This window comes from Halichoerus grypus, chromosome 15 (assembly GCF_964656455.1).
Source record: "Halichoerus grypus chromosome 15, mHalGry1.hap1.1, whole genome shotgun sequence".
NCBI classification, from domain to species: Eukaryota; Metazoa; Chordata; class Mammalia; order Carnivora; family Phocidae; genus Halichoerus; species Halichoerus grypus.
This window is the reverse complement of record NC_135726.1, coordinates 16,955,304-16,982,461: the sequence shown is the minus strand read 5'-3', so window position 1 is coordinate 16,982,461 and position 27,158 is coordinate 16,955,304. Positions and strand designations below refer to the sequence as shown.

At 40.5% G+C, this 27,158-nt stretch overlaps 1 protein-coding gene across 2 annotated transcripts in view; it reads left to right on the top strand.

Annotated features, from left to right (window-relative positions):
* The window catches only part of TANGO6 (transport and golgi organization 6 homolog), a 185,713-nt gene that overhangs the window by 68,795 nt on the left and 89,760 nt on the right, over positions 1-27,158 (top strand). For both annotated transcript variants that reach the window (XM_078062515.1, XM_078062516.1), the window contains exons 13-14: positions 156-665; positions 3,350-3,407. In XM_078062515.1, the coding sequence (XP_077918641.1) occupies positions 156-665; positions 3,350-3,407 (568 nt within the window). The remainder of the gene's footprint in view (positions 1-155; positions 666-3,349; positions 3,408-27,158) is intronic.

The following is a 27,158-nucleotide window of genomic DNA, read 5'->3' as shown; positions in this document are numbered from 1 at the left end:
ATTCAACAATAGTTACCGAGTGCTAGACTATGCTGATTACACCATGAATAAGATACGCTTCCTGCCCCTCTTATTGAGATTGTTTCCTTGTGCTCAGGCATTATTAACATCTGTTATATTAATTTCGGTTTGGCATTTTTCATTTCATTTTGTAGTTGAAGTCAAGTGGTTTTGCTGTCCTGAAGCAGTTGCTGCCTTTGTTGGAGAAGGTCTCCGAGGTGTACCCTGACCCTGTCATCCAGGAGCTTGCCGTCGATCTCCATATCACCATCTCTACACACGGGGCCTTTTCCACTGAGGCTGTCAGTGTGGCTGCCCAGAGCACCCTGAACAAAAAGGATCCAGAAGGGGAGATAGAAGAGCAGCAACAAGCCAGTCATGAAAGTTACACTGATGAGTCTCACCTCCAACAACAGCAAAGCCATGAGAAATCCAAACAAACGGGCCTGAAATCTGATGCTCCACTCATTCCTCAGGAGGTCAGTGAACCCAGAACTACTACAAACCAGAAATCTGGCAGTGTAACCACAGACCAGCTCCAGGAGATTCTCTTATCAGCTTACGATCCTCAAATTCCAACCCGGGCTGCTGCTCTGCGAAGTCTTTCCTGCTGGATAGAGCGGAGAGAAACAAAAGTCCTTGAGATGCAGGAGAAGCTTCTCAAGGTGAGTAGAACACGCTGGCAAACCACAGGCACACAGAGTGGGGCAGCTTTGCAGGAGACTTGACTGTGTATCAAGCACTGCCCTGGACTACCCTGAGGGAAATTTTAATTGTTCTGAGGAGGCAAGACTGAGACCACTCAGCTGATCATGAACAGGAAAGAAAAGGGGATGGAACAGCATGAGCAAATTCCCAAGAAGCCACCCGTTTTTTCTGGGCCCCTTTTAAGAGGGGAATTGTGCAGAACTGAGCCTTCCCCTGCCCCCCAGCCTCCCTGCCTTCTCCCTCCATCACAGTGAAGAAGCTGTGTTTTACTTTGGAGATGTATGTGGGAGAAAATGTATGCTTAGCTGAGGATCTTTTCCCTTTTGTGGGAATTTTCCTGACCTCAGTATGGGTAGAGATTAAGAGACTACTGATCAAATCCCAGATCAGTTTCTTGGACAAGTCATTTAAATTTTTTGAGCCTCAGTTTCTACATCTGTAAAATGAGGGTAATAACAATAGGACCCACTTTATGTTGCAAGATGTAGGGGCTCCTGGCTGGCTTAGTCAGTACAGCATACAACTCTTGATCTCGGGGTTGTGAGTTTGAACCCCACATTGGGCATAATGATTATGTAAAATCTTAAAAAAAATAAAAGAAAGATTTAAAATAAAATAGTCCATGTAGGGTCATCTAGCTGAATTAGTTGGTAGAGCAGGCAACTCTTGATCTTGGGGTTGTTAGTTCAAGCCCCACGTTGGGCGTAGAGCTTACTTAAAATAAATTTAAAAATAAAAAGAGACTTTAGAGGGAATGAATGCAGCCCTGCTGACCCCTTTAAAAAAAGAAGTCTATGTAAAACACTAGTTAGAGTGATCGGCACATAATGAGCATCTTGTAAAGGTTCACTGTCATTACTATCATCATCATCATTATCATTATTATTATCATCTCTTTCATATGCTTTAGCCATTAGATTAAGAGTTATAATTCTGATTGAAAACATTTATCTTTAGTCACTAAAGTATTAGAACCAATAGTGTCATAATAATAACTGCTGTTGGGGGCGCCTGGGTGGCGCAGTCGGTTAAGCATCCGACTCTTGGTTTTGGCTCAGGTCACGATCTCAGGGTTGTGAGATCCGCGTCTGGCTCTATGCTCAGTGCAGAGTTTGCTTGAGTTTCTCTATCCCTTTCCCTCTTCCCCTCCACCCCAAATAAGTTAATAATAATAACTGTTTATTGAGCCAGGTCCTGTATCTTTCAGATATTATCTCTAGTCCTCATAACAGCTATAGTATTGGTATTCCCGTTTTATAGATGAGACAACCAAGGCCTGGAAATGTGCCAAGGATTTGCTGCCATTGAAATATTGCTGAAAACCTCAAAGTATATATCTCCTTTGAGTAATCATTCAAACATAGCCCTTCATACAGCTATTTAGATGGTGAATGCTATAAACATCTTTGGAATTTTCTTTAACTTATTTAACCTTCATCTTCTGTGCATGATTGGTCAGGTCCATCAATTATTTTTCCAAGAAGTCTCTCAAATATATCTCCATCTCTTCCTCTTTATTCCCATGGCCACTACCCTGGATTAAGCTTCCTTTACTTACATGATTCCCTACCCCTTCCAACCTGGCCCTCTTTCCAGTTTGACTAATTTAGGTTCTTCCTAACGTGCTGCCGTTGTGAGACCGGCAGCACCAAGTTGGTATCAAGAATCACTGTGCCAGCAAAGGATGCATGACTATATATGGAACAGACACCTCATCCTCCTCCAGATACCAAGCAGGAAGCACATGAGCACATGGCCACTATCTTTCTCTGGCCCTCATATTAGGGCCTAAACTTAACATGTTGCTGTCATATCTTCTAGATAAGCAGTACCCTCTGCAGTTGACACACCCTGGTGCATTCCTAAATTGTGAGAGAATCTGTTGTTTTCAAAACAATTTGTTACTAATGCCAGTTGAAGTGCTGAAATTTGCAAAAGGTTTAAAAAAATAAATTAGAACAGGTTTAGTCCAATAATATCTGTCACTTGCATTTCCATGTATTTCTGAGTGCAAAAGAATCAAATTATAGCAAATATGCCTTCAATTGGACCTAACCCCAAACACGGCATCTCGTGTGTCATGACTGGTAGTCTGTCACGACACAGGTGAGAATTGTCCACCATATGGGCAGTAGTGGAGAAAATGTTGAGGATTTTTCTTACAGATTTTGCTTTCTATGCCTACTTCTGGTATATACTTAGCCACTTCAAGAAGTATCTCCCCCTAACTTGCCAACCTTCCTTAGTGATTATAAAAATGGGACTTCATGGGACGCCTGGGTGGCTCAGTCGTTAAGCGTCTGCCTTCGGCTCAGGTCATGATCCCAGGGTCCTGGGATCAAGCCCCACGTCGGGCTCCCTGCTTGGCGGGAAGCCTGCTTCTCCCTCTCCCACTCCCCCTGCTTGTGTTCCCTCTCTCTCTGTGTCTCTTTCTGTCAAATAAATAAATAAAATCTTAAAAAAAAAAAAATGGGACTTCAAACATATACACTGTTTTCCCTACAAGATTCTATAGTCAGACCCATGTCTAGCTAAGACAAACAAGAAGAAAGGCATTTATTCTTTTGAGGCTGCTCTAAGGGGCTCTCATGTCTTGCTTGCTCTTTGCGAATCATATCATTGCTCTGTTTTGTGGTTCCAGATATTCTTGGAGAACTTGGAGCATGAAGACACTTTTGTTTATCTGTCTGCTATTCAGGGTAAGTTCGTCCTGGTGAAAGGACTTAGAGTCTGTGGACCAAAGACTGTAGCATGTATGCTTGCACAAAATCTCTGCAGTTGTAGGACCGCAAGGTCATTTTGTCCATCTTCCTGCCTCCTAGCTAGTACTCAATTTAAGTCATAATAATAATATTTCTGGATGGTTCCCTAAGGGTTCTAATAGAATTTCAGTGTCTGATAATGATGAGGAGGTTTTTATTATTCTATAGATTAAAGCCCATTTCTTCTCATTCAAGGAGGTGATAAATGGCTCACACATGAACTTTCATTACCTTAACCTTTTATGTACTAGACTACTGCTAGAATGCACCCTTGCTTTCCCTTTAAACTAAAAGAATCTCATAGTATATAATATTTTTCATCAAAATGTTTTTTGCAATAATTTTATTTCTCTTTTGTGATTTTTGTTGTTCTCCCCATCTCCATTAATTTGTGGATTCCAAATCTTTTTTCTTTTTTAAGATTTTATTTATTTATTTTGAGAGAGCAAGCGCATGAGTGAGGGGGAGGGGCAGAGGAAGAAGGAGAACCAGACTCCCTGTTCAGCAGGGACCCTGATGCGGGGTCGATCCTAGGACCCTGAGATCATGACCTGAGCCAAAAGCAGATGCTTAACCAACTGAACCACCCAGGCGCCCCCCGCATCTTTTTTTTTTTAAGGTTGTGGATTCCAAATCTACAGAGAGATGTCATGAACAGGGATGTAGAGTATAGGCACCCTTCCTAAAAGGGTGAGAATCAGACATGGTGCGAAGGTCAGTTATCTCACAGCCTCTCTTGGCTCCAATGGTGGAATGTAATTGTCAAGAGCTGGGAATCTGGGGGTGCCTGGGTGGCTCAGTCGGTTAAAGCGTCTGCCTTCGGCTCAGGTCATGATCCCAGGGTCCTGGGATAGAGTCCCACATCGGGCTCCTTGCTCAGCAGGGAGTCTGCTTCTCCCTCTACCTGCCGCTCCCCCTGCTTGTGCTCTTTCTCTCTCTCTGACAAGTAAATAAATAAAATCTTAAAGAAAAAAAAAAAGAGCTAGGACTCTGGGACAGACCACCTGGGTGTACCTCCATTCCTCTGCTGCTCAGCTGTATGGACTTTGGCAAATTACTTAATCTCTCTGGGCTTCAATTTCATATCTGTAGAAAGGGAGCTAAATAGAAATGTAAAGTGGTACAGCTAATTTGGAAAACTGCCTGGTAGTTTGTCAAAAAGATAAACATAGAGTTACCACTTGTTGCAGCAATTCCACCACTAGGTATGTACTCAGGATGATTGAAAACATAGGTCCACACAAAACCTTGTACCTGAATATTCATAGCAACACTGTTCATAATAGCCAAAAGGTGGAACAACGTAAGTATTCATCAACTGATGAATGGATAAACAAACTGTACTTTATCCACACAATGGAATATTATTCAGTCATTATAAAAAGGAAATAGTGAAGGGGCGCCTGGGTGGCTCAGTCGTTAAGCGTCTGCCTTCGGCTCAGGTCATGATCCCGGGGTCCTGGGATCGAGCCCCGCGTAGGGCTCCCTGCTTGGCGGGAAGCCTGCTTCTCCCTCTCCCACTCCCCCTGCTTGTGTTCCCTCTCTCGCTGTCTCTCTCTCTGTCAAATGAATAAATAAAATCTTTAAAAAAAAAAAAAGGAAATACTGAAGCATGTTATAGCAGGGATGAATCTTCAAAACATTATAAGTGGAAGAAGCCAGTCACAAAAGACCACATATTATATGGTTCCTATATATTAAACATGCAGAATAAGGAAAACAATTTTTTTTCAGAATAGGAAAATTTATAGAGACAAGAACTAGATAAGTAGTTGCCTAGGGCTGGTGGGAAGGGGGAGAGCATTGCGAGGTAATAGCTGAAGCTAATAGCTGAATAGCTAAGGATTGCTTTTTGGGGTGATGGAAACATTCTAAAATTGATTGTGGTAATCATTGCACAACTCTGTCAGTATTGTAGGAACTGTTGAATTGTATACTTTAAATTGGCAAATATTATAACATGTAAATTTTATCTCCTAAACTGTTACCAAAAAATTAAAATTTAATAAGGGTGGGGGAGGGATAAAACTGTCAGAGCTTAAGAAGATACAATGATTAAATGTAATGTGGTAGATAGGATCCTGGAACAGAAAAAGGGCATTCGGGAAAAACAAAGAATCTGAGTAAATTATGGAGTTTAGCTGATAATAAAATGTCATTCTTAGTTCATTAATTGTGACAAAGGTACCGTGCTAATGCAAAAGTTAATAATAGGGGCATCTGGGTGTGCAATATATGAGAACTCTCTCTGCTATCTTCTCAATAATTCTGTAAATCTAAAACTGTTCTGTTGTAAAAAGTCTATAAAGGGAGGTTAATATTAGGATTAAATGAGTTAATACCTTGAACGTGCCTAGCACAGGGGCGGCTAGGGGCTCGGTCGGTCAACTGTCCGACTCTTGATTTCGGCTCAGGTTGTGATCTCAGGGTCATGAGATCAAGTGTGGCATCAGGCTCTGTGCTCAGCATGGAGTCTGCTTGAGATTCTCTCTCCCTCTCCCTCTACCCTTCCCCCACCCCTGGTCATGTGTGTGCATGCGCACACACACAAACACCCACCCACCCACCCACCCACCCACACACACACACACACACAGTCTCTCTCTCTCTCAAAAATAAAATCTTAAAAAAGAAAGTGCTTAGCACACAGTAAGTGTTCAAATAAGGTTAGCTGTTATGAATTTAGTGTTATCATCACCATCATCATTATATTACTACTGCTTCTACTGTTAGACTGCTAGATAATGTGGTAATACATGTAACTTCTCAGATCCAGAGTTTGAGTAGGCAGACGCTATCAGGTAGTTACTGCTATGTAACAAACTACTCTAAGGCTCAGTAGTTTAAACACCCATCATCTGTTATCACTCAGACATGAAGGAATGAACCGATGGAGTTCAGCTGATGTAGGCTGGGTTTGGCCGGACAGTCCTGCCTCTCCCTGCAGATCTGTGGGCCGGCTGCAGTAGCTCTGCTGTGCCTGGTCCTGGTCATCCCTAGCCCAGTGGCCATGCGGGGTGTATTGTGGTGATGGCAGAAGTGTAAGAGAATAAGAATAAACTCAAAAGGCCTCTTCAGGCCTAACCTTGGAACTAGCATCCTGTCACTTCTGCCTCATTCTGTTGGCTAAAATAAGTCAGTGTGGCCCAGCCCTAAAGTCAAGAGGTAGAGAAATAAACTCTTTTCTTTTAGTGGGACATACTGCCAGGTCATAGAGCAAAGGGCATGAATTCAGAGAGAGGTGAAGAATTGAAGCCAGTAATGCAGTCCTTCACTCTGATATGTTCTGTTTGTCTGCAAAAGGCAAGGTCCTCTGTGAACACGAGGCATGCTTAGGTCTTTATTGGCTACTTATTTCCTGGTATAATTTGGGTATGCTCTGTACAGATCTAGTATTTAAAGCTTAAGAGAGAGTGCAGAGGGGATAGCATACAGTGATAAAGGCCAGAGCCTTGGAATTCATTCTTTATTCAGCACACATTTATTGTGCACCTACTATATACAAAACACTTTAACAGTGCGTTGTCATGCCTCAGTTAAAAAGCAAAAAGAAAATTCCTCAGAGGAGACAAAATGACCACCCAAAGAGGTAAAAGGACAAGTACGTGAGAGGAGAAGCCAAAAGAGTAGAGGGTTTCAAGAAAGTAACTACCCAGAGGTGAATGGGCAGAGAGGCCTGGAATTGAGATAAACTTGGGGCTCAGGAAGTCACATGACAATGAATGGTACTTAGGGAAGCAAGATAAATCAATGAAGCAAGAACCTCAAATGCCTATAATTAAGAAGTCTCAGAAAATAAGTCACCTGGCACTTTTCTTAAGAAACTGTAATACTGTTATGATAAGTTGTTTCTTGCTGATTTTTTTTTTTTTTTAGGACAGCGTTTTTGGAGAAGAGGAGGCATATCGTTCTCATGTGGCAACATTGCTGTTTGGAATAAGCTTCTTAGCTGATTAACCCATTGAGCTCATTAGCCTCTAGGGTCTGCTATAAAAATCAGAACTGTTGGTTTTATGTTTGTTTTTAGTAATTTTAATTGGTGTGCTAATCAGTTAGTAGCTAATTTGGCAATGAAGAACATGGGAGGTAGAGGTGTAATTTCTGTTCTCAGCTCCCCACAATGGACAAGTTTGAATTAATTGATGTTTTGGTGTTTGTAACATGCACTTAAAGGCCAAGGCCTTAGGTGAATTTCCCATTAAGAAAGGAAAGAGCTGAATTTTCCCACCCGCATTGCCAATGTCATTTGCCCAGGCGTAAAGCATGCCAGGAGCCGAGCCATTTTGGACTCCCAGTCAGACAAGACCAGCCTACTTGTAAATATTCTGCAGTACAAGGGGTGTTGGGCTGTGGTTTGAGTAGCATTTAGTTGTGGGGAGTGTGTGTGTGTGTGTGTGTGTGTGTGTGCGCGCGCGCGCACGCATATGTGTCTGTGTTTAAAGTTTTCCTTTTCTAGGCTGTCTAAATGTCTCCATGTGAAAATTACAACATATCTTTTGCTTAATTTGTTGATAACTTGGGTTTCTTTTATCATTTCTCACCAACTTTGCAGTCTACCAGCAGAGCAGAGTGGGATTAAATAAACTCATTCATTCAACAGATACTTATTGATACCTGATGTAAGAATTTGCGGTGTGTGTATTATCTGTGCATCACAACAATCTGAGAACTAAATTCCCTAGGAGTTAAATTTTCGTTTTATGAAAGACGTGCATCTCCTTTTAGTCCTACTGAGAAAGTGATGGTTGATTTAGTTCTCACCGCAGCTACTCCGCGGTGGGTACTCGGTAGCAAGTTCTTCAGGCAGAGAATTATGTACCAAGTTTCTGAGTTCCAGTTTCAAGCCAGAGTTCATAAATAGAAGACCTAATCTTAGACTATGGCCATTAAGCGTCTCTCCTTTTTAGATTTTTCTTTTTTTCATTCTTTGTTATATCATTATTATTGTTGCACAAATTAATGCATTTTCATTGTTCTAAAAAATTTAATTGACAAGGAAGTATATAAGGTAAAAAGTAGAAGTCTTCTTTTCCAAAATAGGAGTTAACATATGTCCTTGAGGGTCCCATAATGTATATTAGATGTTTGAGGTATTTTTCACATTTTAATTTCGAAATAGATGTTCAATAATGAATATGATAAATAAGTGATATTCTTCTAGTAAGATATTATAGTCAGGTCATTTATCATACTGTGGATCTGCTCATGTATCCTCTCAGTCACTTTCAATTATTTAAAGGACAATTTGAAAGCAACACCAGAGACAGATGCATTTCAGGGATCCAAGTGATCCCTGTCAGTGTCAGAAGGATCTTTGGATAAAACTACCAGAGTCATTGAGAAAGGGAAAAAAAGAAAAACACAAAAAACAAAAACCCTAGGCCCTGAGCCAAGCATGGGAGGTGAAAGTATACCCGTGCGTGTAGTGAGGACAACCTAGACGTCTTGACATGCCCAAACAGATCTCACTAACTCTTCTACCCTCTTTCTCTTCAGAGAAGAATTTTCATTTCTGGCAAAAGAGCCAAGGGGAGGGGAAGGCAAAAGGCCCGGAAGGAGGTGGGGGGACGGTGGATACAAGGTGAAATTGTTTTTACAGAGTTTCAAACTGAGCAGGATTACAAGTCTTAACTTGTCAGAAGCTGAACTCCCTATCTCATTCTCACATTTCTACCTCAAGTAAAGTAAGTTGGGAAACCATTAGCTGAAAATAATTCTATCCCTTGAAGGACCATCTAATTGGATCTGGCATTGAAATTTGGAATGCAGTCTTGTGAAGTTTATCATCTCCATTTATGTCCTTGAAATGGGAAGATTACTTTTATGTCCTGACCTGGTTTTTGTACCACCTAATTAACAAATGAGCATTTAGCAAATGTCTCGCATGTATGCTGCCTCGGTAAATTCTTGAAGTAGTTCTAGGTAGAAGATTATTCCTATTTTTTTAACTTTTTATGTGAAATATAATTTATACCTAAATTCCCCAATTTAAAATGTTCAATGTTTTTAGAATATTTAGAGAGTTGTGCAGCTATCACTACTATCTAATTTTAGAACTTTTTCATCATCTCAAAAAGAAACTCCGTATCCAGTATTAGTGAATTTCCATTCCTACTACCCTCAGCCCCTGGGAACCGCTAAACTACTTTTTGTGTCTGTGCATTTGCCTATTTGAGATGTTACATGTAAAGAGTCATACAATCAATGTATGGTCTTGTGTCTGGCTCCTTTCTCTTCGCATGTTTTTGAGGTTCGTCCACGGTATAGCATGGATTGGTACTGACTCCTTTTTATGGCTGAAGGATGTCCCACTGTATAGATGAACCACATTTTGTCCATCCATTCATAAGTTAATGTCATATGTGGGTTGTTTTTACTTTTAAGCTATTATTAATAACACTGTTATGAACATTTATATACAAGTCTTGTGTGGACATATGTTTTCATTTCTCATGGGTTTATACCTAGGATTAGAATTGCTGGGTCATATCGTAACTCTGTGTTTAACCTTTTGAGGAACTGCCAAACTGTTTTCCAAAGTGGCTGCCCCATTTTACTTTCCCATCGGCAATATAAGAGGGTTCCAATTTTTCTACATCCTCCCCAATACTTACTATTTTCTGTCTTTTTTATTACAGCCATCTTAATGGGTGGGCAGTGGTATCTCATTGTGATTCTGATTTGCATTTCCGTAAGTGACTGATGATGTTGAGCATCTTTTCATGAGCTTGTTGCCCATGTCTTTACCTTCTTTGGAAAAACGTCTATTTAGATTCTTTGCCCATTTTTAATTTACATATTTTGTCTTTTTATTGAGCTGTAAGAGTTCTTTATATATTCTGGAAACAGGTTCTTTATTCACTATATGAATGGCAGAAAATATCCGTGGGTTGTCTTTTCTCTTACTAACGGTGCATTTGAAGCACAAAACTTTTTACTTTTGATAAAGTCCAGCTTACCAATTTTTCTCTTTATTGCTTGCACTTTTGGTGTCATTTCTAGGAAATCACTGCCTAACCCAAGCTAATGAAGATTTACTTCCATGTTTTCTTCCAGGAGTTTTATAGTTTTTGCAATTACATTCAGGTCCATGATCCATTGTGAGTTAATTTTGCAGTGTGAAGAGATTCCCGCTTTATAGCTAAACATTCTGAGATTTAGATAGCAGAAGTCTTTTTTCTTTTCTTTAAGATTTTATTCATTTATTTGATAGAGAGAGAACACAAGCAGGGGGAATGGCAGGCAGAGGCAGAGAGAGAAGCAGGCTTCCCACTGAGCAAGGAGCCCAATGTGGGGCTCGCTCCCAGGACATGACTTGAGCTAAAGGCACATGCTTAATCGACTGAGCCACCCAGGCACCCCGGAAGTCTTTTTTCTAAGAGGACATAGCAAGCAAGCAACTTGAACCCTTGTTCATGGCTTCCAAATCTTTCTTTCTCTCCAATACACTTGGTTACTTCTTTAGAACTTTTCAAATAATGGTAGAAATTGGCTCTATTTTTGTGCTTTTAAGATTAAAAACAGATATTATGACTATCAGTAATATTTATTAAAATTGAATAATGCTTAATTATCTAGAAAGCTTTGATTCTGTCCACAGTCCTGAAATATAATAAAAGCAGATATGATAATCCTTTTATAGATGAATAATTGACTTTGCTACAGTTGCAAAAGTCGGGAGGATGGTGGAGATCCATTTCTTAGGGATTCCTGGTGTACTGCACCCTTTTACTGCAGCCCCAGTGATCTCCCTCTAGCTATAGGTTGCATTTCGAGGCCCAGAACACTTGAGTTTTACATTAGCCTCATTTTTCAAATATCTATCCAGTGATTTCCTCTATCAGTTGAAGATTGAAGCACTCAGATTTGCATCAGAATATATTTAGCAGTTTAGGGGCACCTGGGTGGCTCAATCAGTTAAGTGTCTGCCTTTGGCTCAGGTCATGATCTCGGGGTCCTGGGATTGAGCCCCGCATCGGGCTCCCTGCTCTCTCTCTGTCAAATGAATAAATAAAATCTTAAAAAAAAAAGAATTTAGCAGTTTAGTACTTTTACCTGTAAGGAAAAGATGAACTGGCTACTTTGACGTTAGTTATTTTCACTTCCCAAGATTGTCCTGGATAATTGCCATGTAAGAGAAATGGCAGTCAATATTATAGAAATTACCACTTATTAGGTGCTTATTCTGTGTCAGTCACAGCAACCTTGCAAGTTCGGTATTAGCCCTAATTTACAGATGAGGGAACTGAGACTCAAAGCAGTTAATAAACCAGCCCAAAGTAACGTCGATACTAAGTGTCAGCATCAGAATTTGAGTCTTAAATCTCTCTGGCTCTGAAGATAATGCTCTTGCAACAGGGAAGAATAATTAGTCCTATTGCACACATTGTTCTTGTTCGTAGGTACAAGGGCTGAGTTCCCAGGTGGTCTTAGGTATGGGGGAACTAGGCCTACCAATGGGAAATGGTTTCACTATAAATCAACCCTTTCTATAACTTAATAATATGCTGATCTCATGTCTGCTTGGTGTGTGTGTGTGTGTGTGTGTGTGTGTGTGTGTGTGTGTGTGTGTGGTTTTGCTCATTTGGCAATGTGCACAGTATTATTTTTTTAAGCAATCTTTATGTGTATCTTTGAAATTCGTCTTGCATTAGTGGAATGTGAGTGTGTGACTCACACTGCCTGCCTTTCTTCCTGCTGATGATCATGACTGTTTCGGTTCTTTATCCTCAGAGAGTGTGAGTCAGGTAAACACGTAGCTTTCTGTATAGAACTTTTGATATTTGTTCATTTCTGATTCCAGTAAATGACATTTAAAAATAACTTACTTTAAAATGATATAAGTGATGAGGCTGTGGAGAAATCGGAGCCCTCGTACTCTGCTGGTGGAAGCTGTAGAACAGTGCAGCTGCTCTGGAAAGCAGTCTGGCAGCTCTCAAAAAGTCAAACATAGTTACCATATGACCCACCAGTTCCGCTTCTAGATACATACCGAAGAGAAATGAAAACATATGTCCATACAAGAGCTTATATATGAATGCTCATAGCAGCATTATTCATAATTGCCAAAAAGTAAAGACAGCCTAAATATTCATCACCTGATGAATGGATAACTAAAATGTGGTAGATCTTACACAATGAAATATTATTTGGCAATAAAAAGGAATAGAGTACTGATTCATGCTATAAAATGGATGAACTTTGAAAACACGGTAAGTGAAAGAAGCTAGACACAAAAGGCCACATACCGTATGATTCCGTTTATATGAAATGTCCAGAATAGGCAAAGCCATAGAGATAGAAAGTAGATCACTGGTTGCCAGAGGATGGGAGGAAAGGGGTGTGGTTGGAGTGACTGATAACGGATATGAGTGATGAAAATGTTTTGGAATTAGATATTGGTGATCATTGCACAACCTTGTAAATATACTAAAAAGCGCTGAATTCTGCACTTTTAAAATACAATAATATACTTTAAAAATTCGGAACAGTAGTTTTCCTGGAGCCCCTAGGACTCTGAAGGGCGGATAGTCAGGATTTAGATGTGTGGAGCTAGGGTGAGGGAGTCAAGACTGAAAGAAAAGCAGAGGCAGGAGGATGTGCAGGAGTGGGGCAAGTACAGAGGAAGAGAAGCAGTTCAAGTTGTTAGTGGAGCAAAGTGAGCATGGAGGGGAGCAGTGGGATCGGACTGGAATGCAGAAGCTGTTGGAATACCAAGGCAAGGCATCCCAGCTGTTCTGTGTGGGCTCTGGGGAGCCTTTAAAGGCTTGCTGTTGTTGCAGTCCACTGGTAATGTCTTGGTGATGGGCTTCCTGGATTTGAAAGTGTCATGCTTGTTGATGGTTATTACTTAAGCTTCCTTTGTTCTTATTTTCACTCATGATTTATTGAGCGCCAGTACTTACCAGATGTAGCTTACATTATCTCATTTACTCCTCACCACAACACTGTGAGTCCGTGTCTTCATCTCCCCATTTTTCAGACATAGAGACCAAAGTTCCAGGCTGTTACCATTAAAAGGCCAACCAATGAGGGATGGAGACTGGAATCAACTCCAGAGTCAAGTGCTGCTTTCTCCGGACTTCCCTTCTCACTCCATTCCGTTTTCTCACCTTTCTTAAATCATCATGGCCTCTGCTCTCACGGACAGTAAATTAAGCCCTGGCAGCGGTAGATCTTGACATTTTCAGCTAAGCATGTAAATACTTAACTTCTTGGTTCCCAGGGCTCATTTACGTCCTATTCGTGGAAGCCAGCAGTCACAAAGGCAGGGTTCAGTACCGAGAAGGCAGTTGTGAGATACTGTGGGATAGTCTGTTGTTTCGATGTCAACTTCACAAGCTGTTAAGAAGGTGTAAGTACTTTCTCTATAGAACAGTTGTTTAAATTTTGCCCTGGAGCCACTCCGTCTTTAGTAAAGTTGGAATTTGAAGGCAAGTTAAGGAAGATAAACTAGTGAGAGAACTCACAAGTAAAATAGCAAGTTCCTCCTTAGACTTATGTTTAAGTACGATATTACTTGACTCTCAGAAGGAATCCATCTGTTTTACTGGAACTGCTCTGAGGTGGCGGTTAGAGGGGTGCCCTGCCCTTGCTCTTCTCTCTCAAACCAAACAGCACACAGCCTGCGTGTCCCTTTATTTCAAATACAAATTAAAATTCCTAATCTCACCAGATGTGATTAAGATGATCCGTGAACCTGTTCACACACTTAATAAGCCCAATTATATTTTTTATTAACCCTGACATAGTTCCTTTTGTTGCTGAGTCATAAGTTTAACATTTTTAACTGATTGAAGCATCAATTTCTCCTTCTTTGGTCACGTCGAGATCTTGGGCAGTGCACTTGGGAAAAGTGCACGTAAATGGTGTCCGTACAGTTTTGGCAACTCATCTTTAGATTCTTATATTAGACCTTTGTACTCGGTTTTCCTGACCTTATGGTGTCTCTACTGTCCCTGAGGAAGCTGGAAGATTGGGAATGAATTGAGCCTCAGGGAATGGATCACAGGCACTGAGCTACCAAAGACCTAATTAGGTCATCTGTCCTGTCCACCAGCCAGGGCATGATTGCTAAAGTTTTCTTTCTTAGGGGAAGTCTGTTTTTGGAAGCAGGTTTGCACTTGATGTCCAACTTCTATTTTCCATTATTGGTAACCTGACTTTAGATAAGGGCAAAAAAATTGTAAAATATCTTTGGCCATTGCCTTTTTTCTTAATGGTTTAAAATGTTTATTCATTCATTCATTAAGATTAATTGAGTACCTACTGTGTGTGTGAGGGTGCTATGCTCAGTACATTGCTGAGCAAAAGTCGTTCCCTGCCTTCGTGGAATTTACATTTGATCGGGGGTGGGGGGGGAGGAGATGGTGGGAGGCAAGTAGTAATCCAGTCATCACATGAACAAAGGTGCAATGTGGCTTTGACAGGTGCTGTGGAGAAAAAGTACGCAGTGGTATGAGAGCCTTTGTTAGGGACATTTTACCTGACAGAGAGGGGAAGGAAAAAGTGACCCATAAGCCAAGATCTGGTAGATGATTATGAGTGAGCCTATTAAAGAAGGGAGGGAAGAGTGCCCCAGACTGAGGGAACAGCAAAGACGCAGTACTGTGGCGAGGAGGAGCCTGCAGACAGTAAGGACCACATGAATGCCTATGTTGTATAGGACCCTAGGATCTGTGAAGAAGGGGGTAGGCTGGGTGGGCTCAGACCACTAGTCAACCCCACTCTAACTAGAGGGCTCTGCTTTCTTCTCTTTCATTGAGTCTCCTCTAAGGATTTCATGTGAAAACAAGGGTCTATTGCTTTTAAAACAACAGCAAATCTCTATCTCTATAAATCTCCAAACTCTGTTTCAACACACAGCCCTTAACCATTATGGAAAACATCCTCATTGCAGATGAAAAAGGTAAAACCATATGGAGTTGATTGTGGCCAGTAGTTTTCAAATAATTTTTTTTAGCAGTGGAACCCATTTTTGAAATGAGATCTAATGTGAAGGTGTCAAAAACTCAAGTGATTTTTATTTTCTTCTTCACGCCTTTTTTCTTATATTTTTCACATTTCATAGTATGAACATTTATTGTTTTATAATCAGAAGATAATGTTTTTAGATTATGTGGCTGTTGAGAAAAACTGACTTGTTTCATGGTAACAAGGTTCAGGGACTAGCACAGATTGAGACCAATGGCTCCCTCTATTGTAGTACCCCCGCTGACCTTTTCACAACTAAGGATTACTGAGGCACAGGGCGACCCTGGCTTTTTCACTATGAAATTGTATAATGACAGCAGAAACCTTACTGACAAACAGATGTTTTTCCCAAGTGGAGCTTTTCTTAATGAAATGGTTGCTTAGAAACCAGACCATAATAGTAAGTTTTCTGTATTTAGTTTATAAAGCGATTCAGTTTGCAAAATTATTAAGTCAGAGAATACTAGTCAGATAAAGTTGAACATGCTCTTGTCTTGCAGTTCAGCAACCAAATGGTTAAATCAGCAGCAAAATTTCACCCGGATGTGTCTATCCAGATGCTGTTCGTAACAAGGACATACAAGGAAAATGACAGCTCATAGAGCCACCCTGCTCTGCTCTTAACTGTGGTTCTCTAGTGGCACAGCATGTTTGATCTTTCAGCAGCATGTATTAGGAGCTGTGACATGTAACACTTATTAGGTTGCTGAGAGATCAGTTAGGTCAGTGGGTCAAAAATTGTAAAAGGTGAAAATAACTTCAATTCATGTTAAGCTCAGTGAGATAGCAGTTTAAAGGAGGGGCTCAGGAGTAAAGATGCTTTTTTAGGATAACAGAATTTATAAGTGGAAAATATGATATGCTCACCATTACTAATAACAAAGAAACCTCAACATGTACCATATTTGTCAGGTGAGTCAAGACATTAAATCTTAAATTCAAACTAGGCAAAACCTAGAAGAAAATATATTTCTGTCTTCCATTTCTAGTAATGATGAGACAGCTCAGCTAAAAACAATTATTATGTAGGGTAACATATTTAAAATATTTACAAAGCATTAAAGAACTAACAAGAAAGCAGAGACTTTATCAAACCAACATCTTAAGAAAAAGCCAGGATCCTGGAAGGTAAACTGAGTATAAGAACCTGCATTTTCCCTGAGGGCATTTGATAAAATTAAGCTGTGAGTTTCTAGGCTTTGAAGGGTGAGTTGCAGGGATGAAAGCCCAAGCCCAACTTGAAGTGGGGAGTCTAATAGAAGACCTCCAACTTTAAGCTTAGACCCCAAATAAATACACCTTCAGATAGATCAGAGGAGAGGGCATTGTCTTGGCACTAAGCAGAGCAGGAGGTGGGAAGGAAAGAAAACCTGTCCCCGAGAGGTTGTAATCACTGAATGGACCACCTCTTCTGCAGATTTGCATTTTTGGGATTCAGGAAATTTCAAGCAGGGAATTAGAGCTTAAATTTTCTTTTCTTTTCTTTTCTTTTCTTTTCTTTTCTTTTCTTTTCTTTTCTTTTCCTTTTCCTTTCTTTTCTTTCTTTCTTCCTTCCTTTCTTTCTTTGAGAGGGAGGGTGTGGGAGTTGAGGGGGGGAGTTAGGGGCAGAGGGAGAAGGAGAGAGAATCTTAAGCAGGCTCCATGTCCAGTGTGGAGCCCCGCCACAGGGCTTGGTATCACGACCCTGAGATCTTGACCTGAGCCAAAATCAAGAGTCAGATGCTTAACCAACTGAGCCACCCAGGTGCCCTAGAGTTTAAAATTTCTGTAGTGGTAACATGTGTGGGTATCTTGTAGAAACACAAGTGTATCTCTTATGGAGGAAGGCACCTCCATTCTAGACCCCAAAGAACCCCGCTAGTAATTTCTTTTTATTTTTTAATTTTTTCGTAATAAAAAATTTTTATTGTGGTAATATATATAATATAAAATTTGCTCTTTTAACTGTATATATCCACAATGTTGTGTCATAGCTATCTGTTTCCAAAACTTTTTTAAGACTTACTTATTCATTTGAGAGAGAGCGAGAAAGCATGCATGCGCGTGAGCGGGTGGAGAGGAAGAGGGAGAGAGAAAATCCCCAACAGACTCCCTGCCGAGTGCGGAGCCCAATGCGGGGCTTGAGTCCCCCGACCCCAAGATCATGACCCGAGCAGAAGCTGAGAGTCAGTTGCTTGACTGACTGAGCCACCCAGATGCCCCTCCAAAACGTTTTTATCACCCCAAACAAATTCTGTAACCATTAAGCAATAACTCCCCATTAACTCCTCCCATAATAATTATTTTACATTACATTATGAACAATAATCAGTACATAGTCACAAAATACCCAAGCACAAGGAAACAAGATCCCAGAAGATTTTATCTTATTTTATTTATTTAAAGATTTTATTTATTTGAGAGACTAAGAGAACATGAGCGGGGTGGGGGGGTGCAGAGGGGCAGAGGCAGAGGGAGAAGCAGACTCCCCACTGAGCAGGGAACCTGACGTGGGGCTCGAACCCAAGACCCCAAGATCATAACCTAAGCTGAAGGCAGACACTTAAATGACTGAGTCACCTAGGCGTCCCAGATCCCAGAAAATTTTAGATATTAGAATTGTCACACACGAATTATGAAGTAACCAGGTTTAGTATATTCAAAGAAATGCAAAACAAGCTTGAAAATATCTTCAGGGATAGGAAACAACCAAAAGTGATACAGCAGATTTGGAAAAAAACAAATAGAATGTCTAAAAATAAAAAGATAGAATAAGTAAAATTAAAAACTCAGTGGATGGGTTTTGCAATAGACACACTGGAAGAGAGAATTAATGAACCAGGAAGTAGAAAGGAAAAAATTAGGATGAATGTAACACAGAGAGACAATATTTAGTCTCTGATGGAGAAGTCAAAAAGGAAAGATTAATGGATTTGATCTCTTAAAAGTTTAAAACTCATTTATTTCAAAAACAGCCTTATTCCAGGACAAACAGAAGCTAAAAGAATTTGCGATCACCAAACCAGCTCTACAAGAAATATTGAAAGGGGTCCTTTAAGCAAAGAGGGAGCATAAAAGTAACATAGACTGGAAAGGAACAGAGACAATATACAGTAACAGTCACCTTACAGGCAATACAATGGCACTAAATTCATATCTTTCAGTAGTTACCCTGAATGTAAATGGGCTAAATGCCTCAATCAAAAGACACAGGGTATCAGATTGGATAAAAAAACAAGACCCATCGATATGCTGTCTGCAAGAGACTCATTTTAGATGCAGAGACACCCCAGCCTTGAAAGTGGGGGTGGAAAACCATTTACCATGCTAATGGACACCAAAAGAAAGCTGGGGTGGCAATCCTTATATCAGACAAATTAGATTTTAAACCAAAGACTATAATAAGAGATGAGGAAGAACACTATATCATACTTAAGGGGTCTATCCAACAAGAAGATCAAACAATTGTAAACATCTATGCCCCTAACATGGGAGCAGCCAATTATATAAGCCAATTAATAACAAAAGCAAAGAAACACATTGACAATACAATAATAGTGGGGGACTTTACACCCCCCCTCACTGAAATGGACAGATCATCTAAGCAAAAGATCAACAAGGAAATAAAGACTTTAAATGACACACTGGACCAAATGGACTTCACGGATATATTCAGAACATTCCATCCCAAAGCAATAGAATACACATTCTTCTCTAGTGCCCATGGAACATTCTCTAGAATAGATCACATTCTAGGTCACAAATCAGGTCTCAACCGGTACCAAAAGATTGGGATCATTCCCTGCATATTTTCAGACCACAGTGCTTTGAAACTAGAACTCAATCACAAGAGGAATGTCAGAAAGAACTCAAATACATGGAGGCTAAAGAGCATCCTACTAAAGAATGAATGGGTCAACCAGGAAATTAAAGAAGAATTAAAAAAAAAATTCATGGAAACATGAAAATGAAAACATAACTGCTCAAAAATTTTTGGGATGCAGCAAAGGTGGTCCTAAGAGGAAAGTATATAGCAATACAAGCCTTTCTCAAGAAACAAGAAAGGTCTCAAATACACAACCTAACCCTACACCTAAAGGAGCTGGAGAAAATTAAAACTAAAAAATAACAAATAAAGCTTAAATCCAGCAGAAGAGAAAAAATAAAGATCAGAGCAGAAATCAATGAAATAGAAACCAAAAGAGCAGTAGAACAGATCAACGAAACTAGGAGCTGCTTCCTTGAAAGAATTAATAAGATTGATAAACCCCTGGCCAGACTTATCAAAAAGAAAAGAGAAAGGACCCAAATAAATAAAATCATGAAGGAAAGAGGTGAGATCACAACCAACACCAAAGTAATACAATTTTAAGAACATATTATGAGCAACTATATGCCAACAAATTAGACAATCTGAAAGAAATGGATGCATTCCTGGAGACGTATAAACTACCAAAACTGAACCAGGAAGAGAAGAAATAGAAAACCTGAAGAGACCCATAACCAGCAAGGAAATTGAAGCAGTAATCAAAAATCTCCCAACAAATAAGAGCCCATGGCCAGATGGCTTCCCAAGGGAATTCTACCAAACATTTAAAGAAGAATTAATACCTATTCTTCTGAAACTGTTCCAAAAAATAGAAATGGAAGGAACACTTCCAAACTCATTTTGTGAGGCCAGCATTACCTTGATCCCAAAACCAGACAAAGACCCCATCAAAAAGGATAATTACAGACCAATATTCCTGATGAACATGGATGCAGAAATTCTCACCAAAATACTAGCCAATAGGATCCAACAGTACATTAAAAGGATTATTCACCACGACCAAGTGGGAGTTATTCCTGGGCTGCAAGGTTGGTTCAACATCCACAAATCAATCAATGTGATACACTACATTAATAAAAGAAAGAACAAGAACCATACGATCCTCTCAATAGATGCAGAGAAAGCATTTGACAAAGTACAGCATCCTTTCTTGATCAAAACTCTTCAGAGTATAGGGATAGAGGGGACATACCTCAATATCATAAAAGCTATCTATGAAAAAGCCACAGCGAATATCATTCTCAATGGAGGAAACCTGAGAGCTTTTCTGCTAAGGTCAGGAACACGGCAGGGATATCCACTATCCCTGTTGCTGTTCAACATACTACTAGAAGTCCTAGCCTCAGCAATCAGACAACAAAAAGAAAAGACATCCGAATCGGCAGAGAAGTCAAACTCTCACTCTTTGCAGATGATATGATACTTTATGTGGAAAACCCAAAAGACTCCACCCCAAAACTGCTAGGACTCATACAGGAATTCAGTAAAGTGGCAGGATATAAAATCAATGCACAGAAATCAGTTGCATTTCTATATACCAACAGCGAGACAGAAGAAAGAGAAATTAAGGAGTTGATCCCATTTACAGTTGCACCCAAAACCATAAGATACCTAGGAATAAATCTAACCAAAGAGGTGAAGAATCTGTACTCAGAAAATTATAGAGTACTCATGAAAGAAATTGAGGAAGACACAAAGAAATGGAAAAATGTTCCATGCTCATGGATTGGAGGAACAAATATTGTTAAAATGTCTATGCTACTTAGAGCAATCTACACATTCAATGTAATCCCTATGAAAATACCATCATCTTTTTTCACAGAAATGGAACAAATAATCCTAAAATTTGTATGGAACCAGAAAAGACCCCAAATAGCCAGAGGAATGTTGAAAAAGGAAAGCAAAGCTGGTGGCATCACAATTCCGGACTTCAAGCTCTATTACAAAGCTGTCATCATCAAGACAGTATGGTATTGGCACAAAAACAGACACATAGATCAGTGGAACAGATTAGAGAGCCCAGAAATGGACCCTCAATTCTATGGTCAGCTAATGTTCGACAAAGCAGGAAAGAATATCCAGTGGAAAAAAGACAGTCTCTTCAACAAATGGTGTTGGGAAAATTGGACAGCCACGTGCAGAAGGATGAAACTAGACCATTTCCTTACACCATACCCAAAAATAGACTCGAAATGGATGAAAGATCTAAATGTGAGACAGGAATCCTTGAGACTCAAAATCCTTGAGAACACAGGCAGCAACCTCTTTGACCTCAGCTGCAGCACCTTCTTCCTAGACACATCACCAAAGGCAAGGGAAGCAAGGGCAAAAATCAACTATTGGGACTTCATCAAGATAAAAAGCTTTTGCACAGCAAAGGAAACAGTCAACAAAACCAAAAGACAACCGACAGAATGGGAGAAGATATTTGCAAATGACATCAGATAAAGGTCTAGTATCCAAAATCTATAAAGAACTTGTCAAACTCAACACGTAAGGAACAAATAATCCAATCAAGAAATGGGCAGAAGACATGAACAGACATTTCTGTGAAGAAGACATCCAAATAGCCGAAAGACACATGAAAAAGTACTCAACATCACTCGGCATCAGAGAAATACAAATCAAAACCACAATGAGATACCACCTCACACCAGTCAGAATGGCTAAAATTAACAAGTCAGGAAACGACAGATGTTGGCGAGGATGCGGAGAAAGGGGAACCCTCCTGCACTGTTGGTGGGAATGCAAGCTGGTGCAGCCACACTGGAGAACAGTATGGAGGTTCCTCAAAAAGTTGAAAATAGAGCTACCCTATGACCCAGCAATTGCACTACTGGGTATTTACCCCAAAGATACAAATGTAGGGATCCGAAGGGGCATGTGCACCCCCATGTTTATAGCAGCAATGTCCACAATAACCAAACTATGGAAAGAGCCTAGATGTCCATTGTCAGATGAATGGATAAAGAAGGTGTGGTGTATATATATAAAATGGAATATTATGCAGCCATCAAAAAATGAAATCTTGCCATTTGCAATGACATGGATGGAACTAGAGGATATTATGCTAAGCGAGATAAGTCAATCAGAGAAAGATAATTATCATATGATCTCACTGATATGTGGAGTTTGAGAAACAAGGCAGAGGATCATAGGGGAAGAGAGGAAAACATGAAACAAAACAAAACCAGAGAGGGAGACAAACCATAAGAGACTCTTAATCTCAGGAAACAAAGTGAGGGTTGCTGGAGGGGAGGGGGTGGGAGGGATGGGGTGGCTGGGTGATGGACAATGGGGAGAGTATGTGCTATGGTGAGCGCTGTGAATTTTGTAAGACTGATGAATCACAGACCTGTATCCCTGAAACAAATAATACAGTTTATGTTAATAAAAAAAATTAAAAAACAGCCTTATTAAACTGCAAAATATAATACAGAAAAATTGGCAGCAGAAAGGACAAGCATCATTCTGTAGAGACAGAAAGTAGATTTGAGGTTGCCTAGAGCTGGGGAGTCTGGGTGGAGAATGAAAATGGCTGCTAATGAGTAGGAGGTTTCTTTTTGGAGTAATACACATGTCCTGGAATTAAATAGTGATGCTGGTTGCACAACTACATGAATATAGTAAAGATTACTGAATTGTACACATTAAAATGGTGAATTTTATGGCATGGGAATTCTATCTCTTTAAACCTGTGTTTTTTACAAGAGGGACAAGCAAACAGTTAATGCCTTAACTACATAAAGAGCCTATAGAGGTTGATAAAAATATCCAGTACATAAATGGATAAAAATAAATAGGCAATTCATGGTAGAGGAATAAAAGTAATAAAATTTTGGTAAAATATTTTTTTAATAAGCAAAGAAAGGTAGATTAAAATAATAATTAAATGTAACTTTGTGTAACATTTCAAAAAACACAGTTTTGTTTTGTTTTTTAAATGAGAATACCCAGGGGCGCCTGGGTGGCTCAGATGGTTGGGCGTCTGCCTTCGGCTCAGGTCTTGGTCCCAGGGTCCTGGGATCGAGTCCTGCATCGGGCTCCCTGCTAGGCGGGGAGCCTCCTTCTCCCTCTGCCTCTGCCTCTCTCTCTCTCTCTGACTTTCATGAATAAATAAATAAAACATTTAAAATAAATAAATAAATGAGAGAATACCCAGTGCTGGCCGAGGCACACTTGATCACTCTTGGTAGGAAAACTAATGGGGACATTTTTGGAATGTAGCTTTGAAAATGTTTATGTCCTTGGAGCCAATTATTTCTCTTTGGGGAATCCACCCTAAAAGTGTAAGTAGGAGATGGGTGCCTAGCATAGTTCTGTCTAAAAGGTCTATGGAACTTTTTCCACACTGAATAATTACGCAGTTAGCTCTCAGGCCTGGGCATAGCTCCCAGTTGCAGAACCTAGTGCCTTTCGCAGCAGGGCTCACATGTCCCTTCTCCAGGAAGCCCCACCCCCGCCCCACACCCTTTTTTTGACTCCTCTCTCCCTATGCTCTCATTATTCCCAACTTGCAGTATCAACCACACTGTCTTGTAATCATTGGCCAATTCGTCTCTTTCTCTAGACAGATACTGTCCTATTATATTTGTATCACTTAGTAACAGTATCTGGCACATAATACACACTCTATTAATGGGTGAATGCATGAAATAATTCTTTCCGTTGCCTTTATTTAAAGATGTTTTCCAAACATTATGATTTATGCCATAGCTGCAAAGTACTTCTGTATATTCTTATATAACCGATTTGGGTTTTTTTTTTTTTACTCCTCCACCCCCTTTTTTTAAAGTAATCTCTACACCCATGTGGGGCTCGAACTCATGACCCTGAGATAAGAGTCGTGTCCTTCACTGACCGAGCCAGCCAGGCGCCCCCATCTCCATCTTTTTTTTTTTTTTAAAGATTTTATTTATTTATTTGACAGAGAGAGACACAGCGAGAGAGGGAACACAAGCAGGGGGAGTGGGAGAGGGAGAAGCAGTCTTCCTGCAGAGCAAGGAGCCCGATGCGGGGCTCGATCCCAGGACCCTGGGATCGTGACCTGAGCCGAAGGCAGATGCTTAACAACTGAGCCACCCAGGCACCCCCCCCAATCTCCGTCTTTTTAACTGAAGTAAAATTTGAAAGAAATCCCTTCTCTTTCTATCATCCTTATTATTATTACTTATAATGTTACTATTAAAGTGTTCAGTGTTATCACTGGACCACCTCAACTTATCTAGTGTAAAAGGGGTGCCATCTGGGGCAATAAATTCCCCCCATTCTCCCCCCCTTTTTTAAAATATTTATTTCAGAAAGAGAGAGAGTGCACAGGTGAGGGAGAGATAAGCTGAGGGAGAGGGAGAAACAGACTCCAATTCGATCGCAGGACCCTGAGATCATGACCTGAGCTGAAGGCAGCCACTTAACTGACTGAGCCACCCAGGCGCCCCTCCATCCTCCCTTAAAAAAGAAAGCTGTTAAAACAAAGTTGTCCACAATAAAAACTGTGTGTGCGAGAGAGAGAGAGAGAGTGTGATTCAAGGAATGGTGTACAAATGAGAGGGCACTAAAATGTTTGTGTTGATTTCAGGTGATTTTTTTAAAAAACTGCTTAACTGGGGTATAATTCATATACCATACAATATGCCCTTTTTAAGTGTAAAATACAGTAGCTGTTAGTATATTCACAGAGTTGTGCATCTATCACCACAATCAATTTTACAGTATCTTCATTATCTTAAAGATTCTCTCCCCTTCACTCCCCAGTGCTCCCATACCTCCCAAAGGTGATTTTTATTTCACCTTCTTCTTTTGCTTTTCACTAGTATTTGCATCTTTTACCGTGACCATGTATTATTTATACCACCAGGGGAAAAAAAAAAAGTCAGGTTCTTTTCATTGTGCAAGCAAATTTTTTAAAGGTTTCTCCTTTCCCCTCTATTTATGGGTGCCCTACTTAGCGCAGGGATTTTAACCTGAGGGCTGTGTGGACTCCTAGAGGGTCCATGAAAAGGTTTATAGGCGGAGTGTTTGTTTGTGTATGTGCCTTTATCAGGGGAGAAGGGGCTCTTTGGGTGAAATTTATAGTAGCTCTGCCTGGTTTCCATGTGAAACTACAGTTTAAGTCCTACACGTCACGGTTACTGATTTGACAACACTTTCTAAGCAAGTCCTAGCCTGGAGTGCCTGTCACAGAGATTTGCCTTCTCCTCTCATCAGGACTTGTGCTAGGCTTAACGCAGGAAAAAGGGAGCATTTCATTAGCGTCTGTGTCTTGCCTGTGTCACTGCTTGGTGCCCAAAGCACAGAGCAAGTCTCCTAGCCCTGAGACTCCAGAGAACATGAAAGATCAGCCCTGTCTTGTTGGAGCTGCAGGCCAGGTGACAACTCCCCGGGGAGCCTTTGGTTCCCTCAGAACGAGTGAGAGCCTGACGCATCAGTCAGCTCTGCTGATTCTGCAACTTCTCTTCGAGTATGCTTGAGGTGAAATGCCAATAGAAAACTTCGGAAAAAATGAGTCTGCAGTTTAGTTAGTATTCCTGCTACTAGGACCACCCATCTTGGGTGTTAAGAGGTGTAAAGAGTTTTATTTTCTTACCAAGATTCAGCCAAAAGAGAACCACTCACTATTTTATGGGAAATCGGAAGTCCCTTTTTTCTTTTTACCAGTAAATGTTTTGATATCATAAAGAGAATGTTGGGGCGCCTGGGTGGCTTGGTTAAGCGTCTGCCTTTGGCTTGGGCCATGTTCCCAGGGTCCTGGGATCGAGTCCCGCATCGAGCTCCCTGCTTCTCCCTCTCCCTCTGCTGCTCCCCCTGCTTATGCTCTCTCGAACTCTTTCTCTCTCTCTTTCAAATAAATAAACAAAATCTTTAAAAAAAATAAGGAGAATGTTAATGTCCTTTTTTACTCTTGGAAAGCTACATAAAGAGAATTAAATGAATGACATCCTGCTTCTTTAGTTCTCACCCTGGAACAGCTGAAATGTGGGTTTCTCAGAATGCGCAGGGCAGTGATTACCCTGAAAGCAGAGGTAATTGCTGTTTTCCTGTCCTTCCTTCCTCACTTCTGCCTTCAGCCAGTATGCAGGCAGCTTTGTTCGAGTTTCTGCACATACAACAGAACCCTTGATGGTGGCGGCGTTCTTGCAGCTCCGTTTTCCTCAGCTCTGTCGCCCACAGGTGTTTAATAGAGGCAGCCCTGACAAGGTGGACTCTAAGCTTTTGGGGGCTGTTTTGAATTTTGTTTATTTATTTATTTGTTATCTCGCAGAATATGAGATTTAGGGGGCTTGCAGTGTCAAGTAGAGTGGAGGTGTTTGGGGATCACTGGTTAAAAACTGGAACTCCTGAAAATCCAAGTTCTCAATTTCCTTTTGTACGGCTTCTCTGTTACCACTAATGTCAGCAGCATCTCAAGTTAGAATCATTTGTGAATTTCATTAACATCACTCACCTCCCTTTGTGACAGGCTAAATAAAGATACCAGGTAGGAATGAAGCAGTCCCTATGAAGCCCCACTAGACAAACTATAGTCTAGAGAATTCAGGCCTTTCTCTTATGGGATGCAGTGTGCGGAGTGCCTCTTCTTCCTCTAACCTTGGAGTTCAGTAAAACATAGATTTTATGGAGTAAGGCTGAGAGCATATACTTGAAAATGTAAGGTTCGCTACCTTTGGGGCTAGGATTTTCAAAGCTAGTATTATTCCAGCAGTTACTTTCTCCCTGGCACTGCTGCAGGGGGCCCATGGCGTAGCCGAGTGCAGGTTTGCAGTTCTGCTCTGCCATGTGCCAAATATCTTGGGTCATATTTTTCACCCATCTGTTCCTCAACTTGTCCCTTCATAAAATTAAGAATAATAATAATATCTACCTCAAAGGATTGTTGGGAGCATTAAATGGACGAATGCATGTAAAAG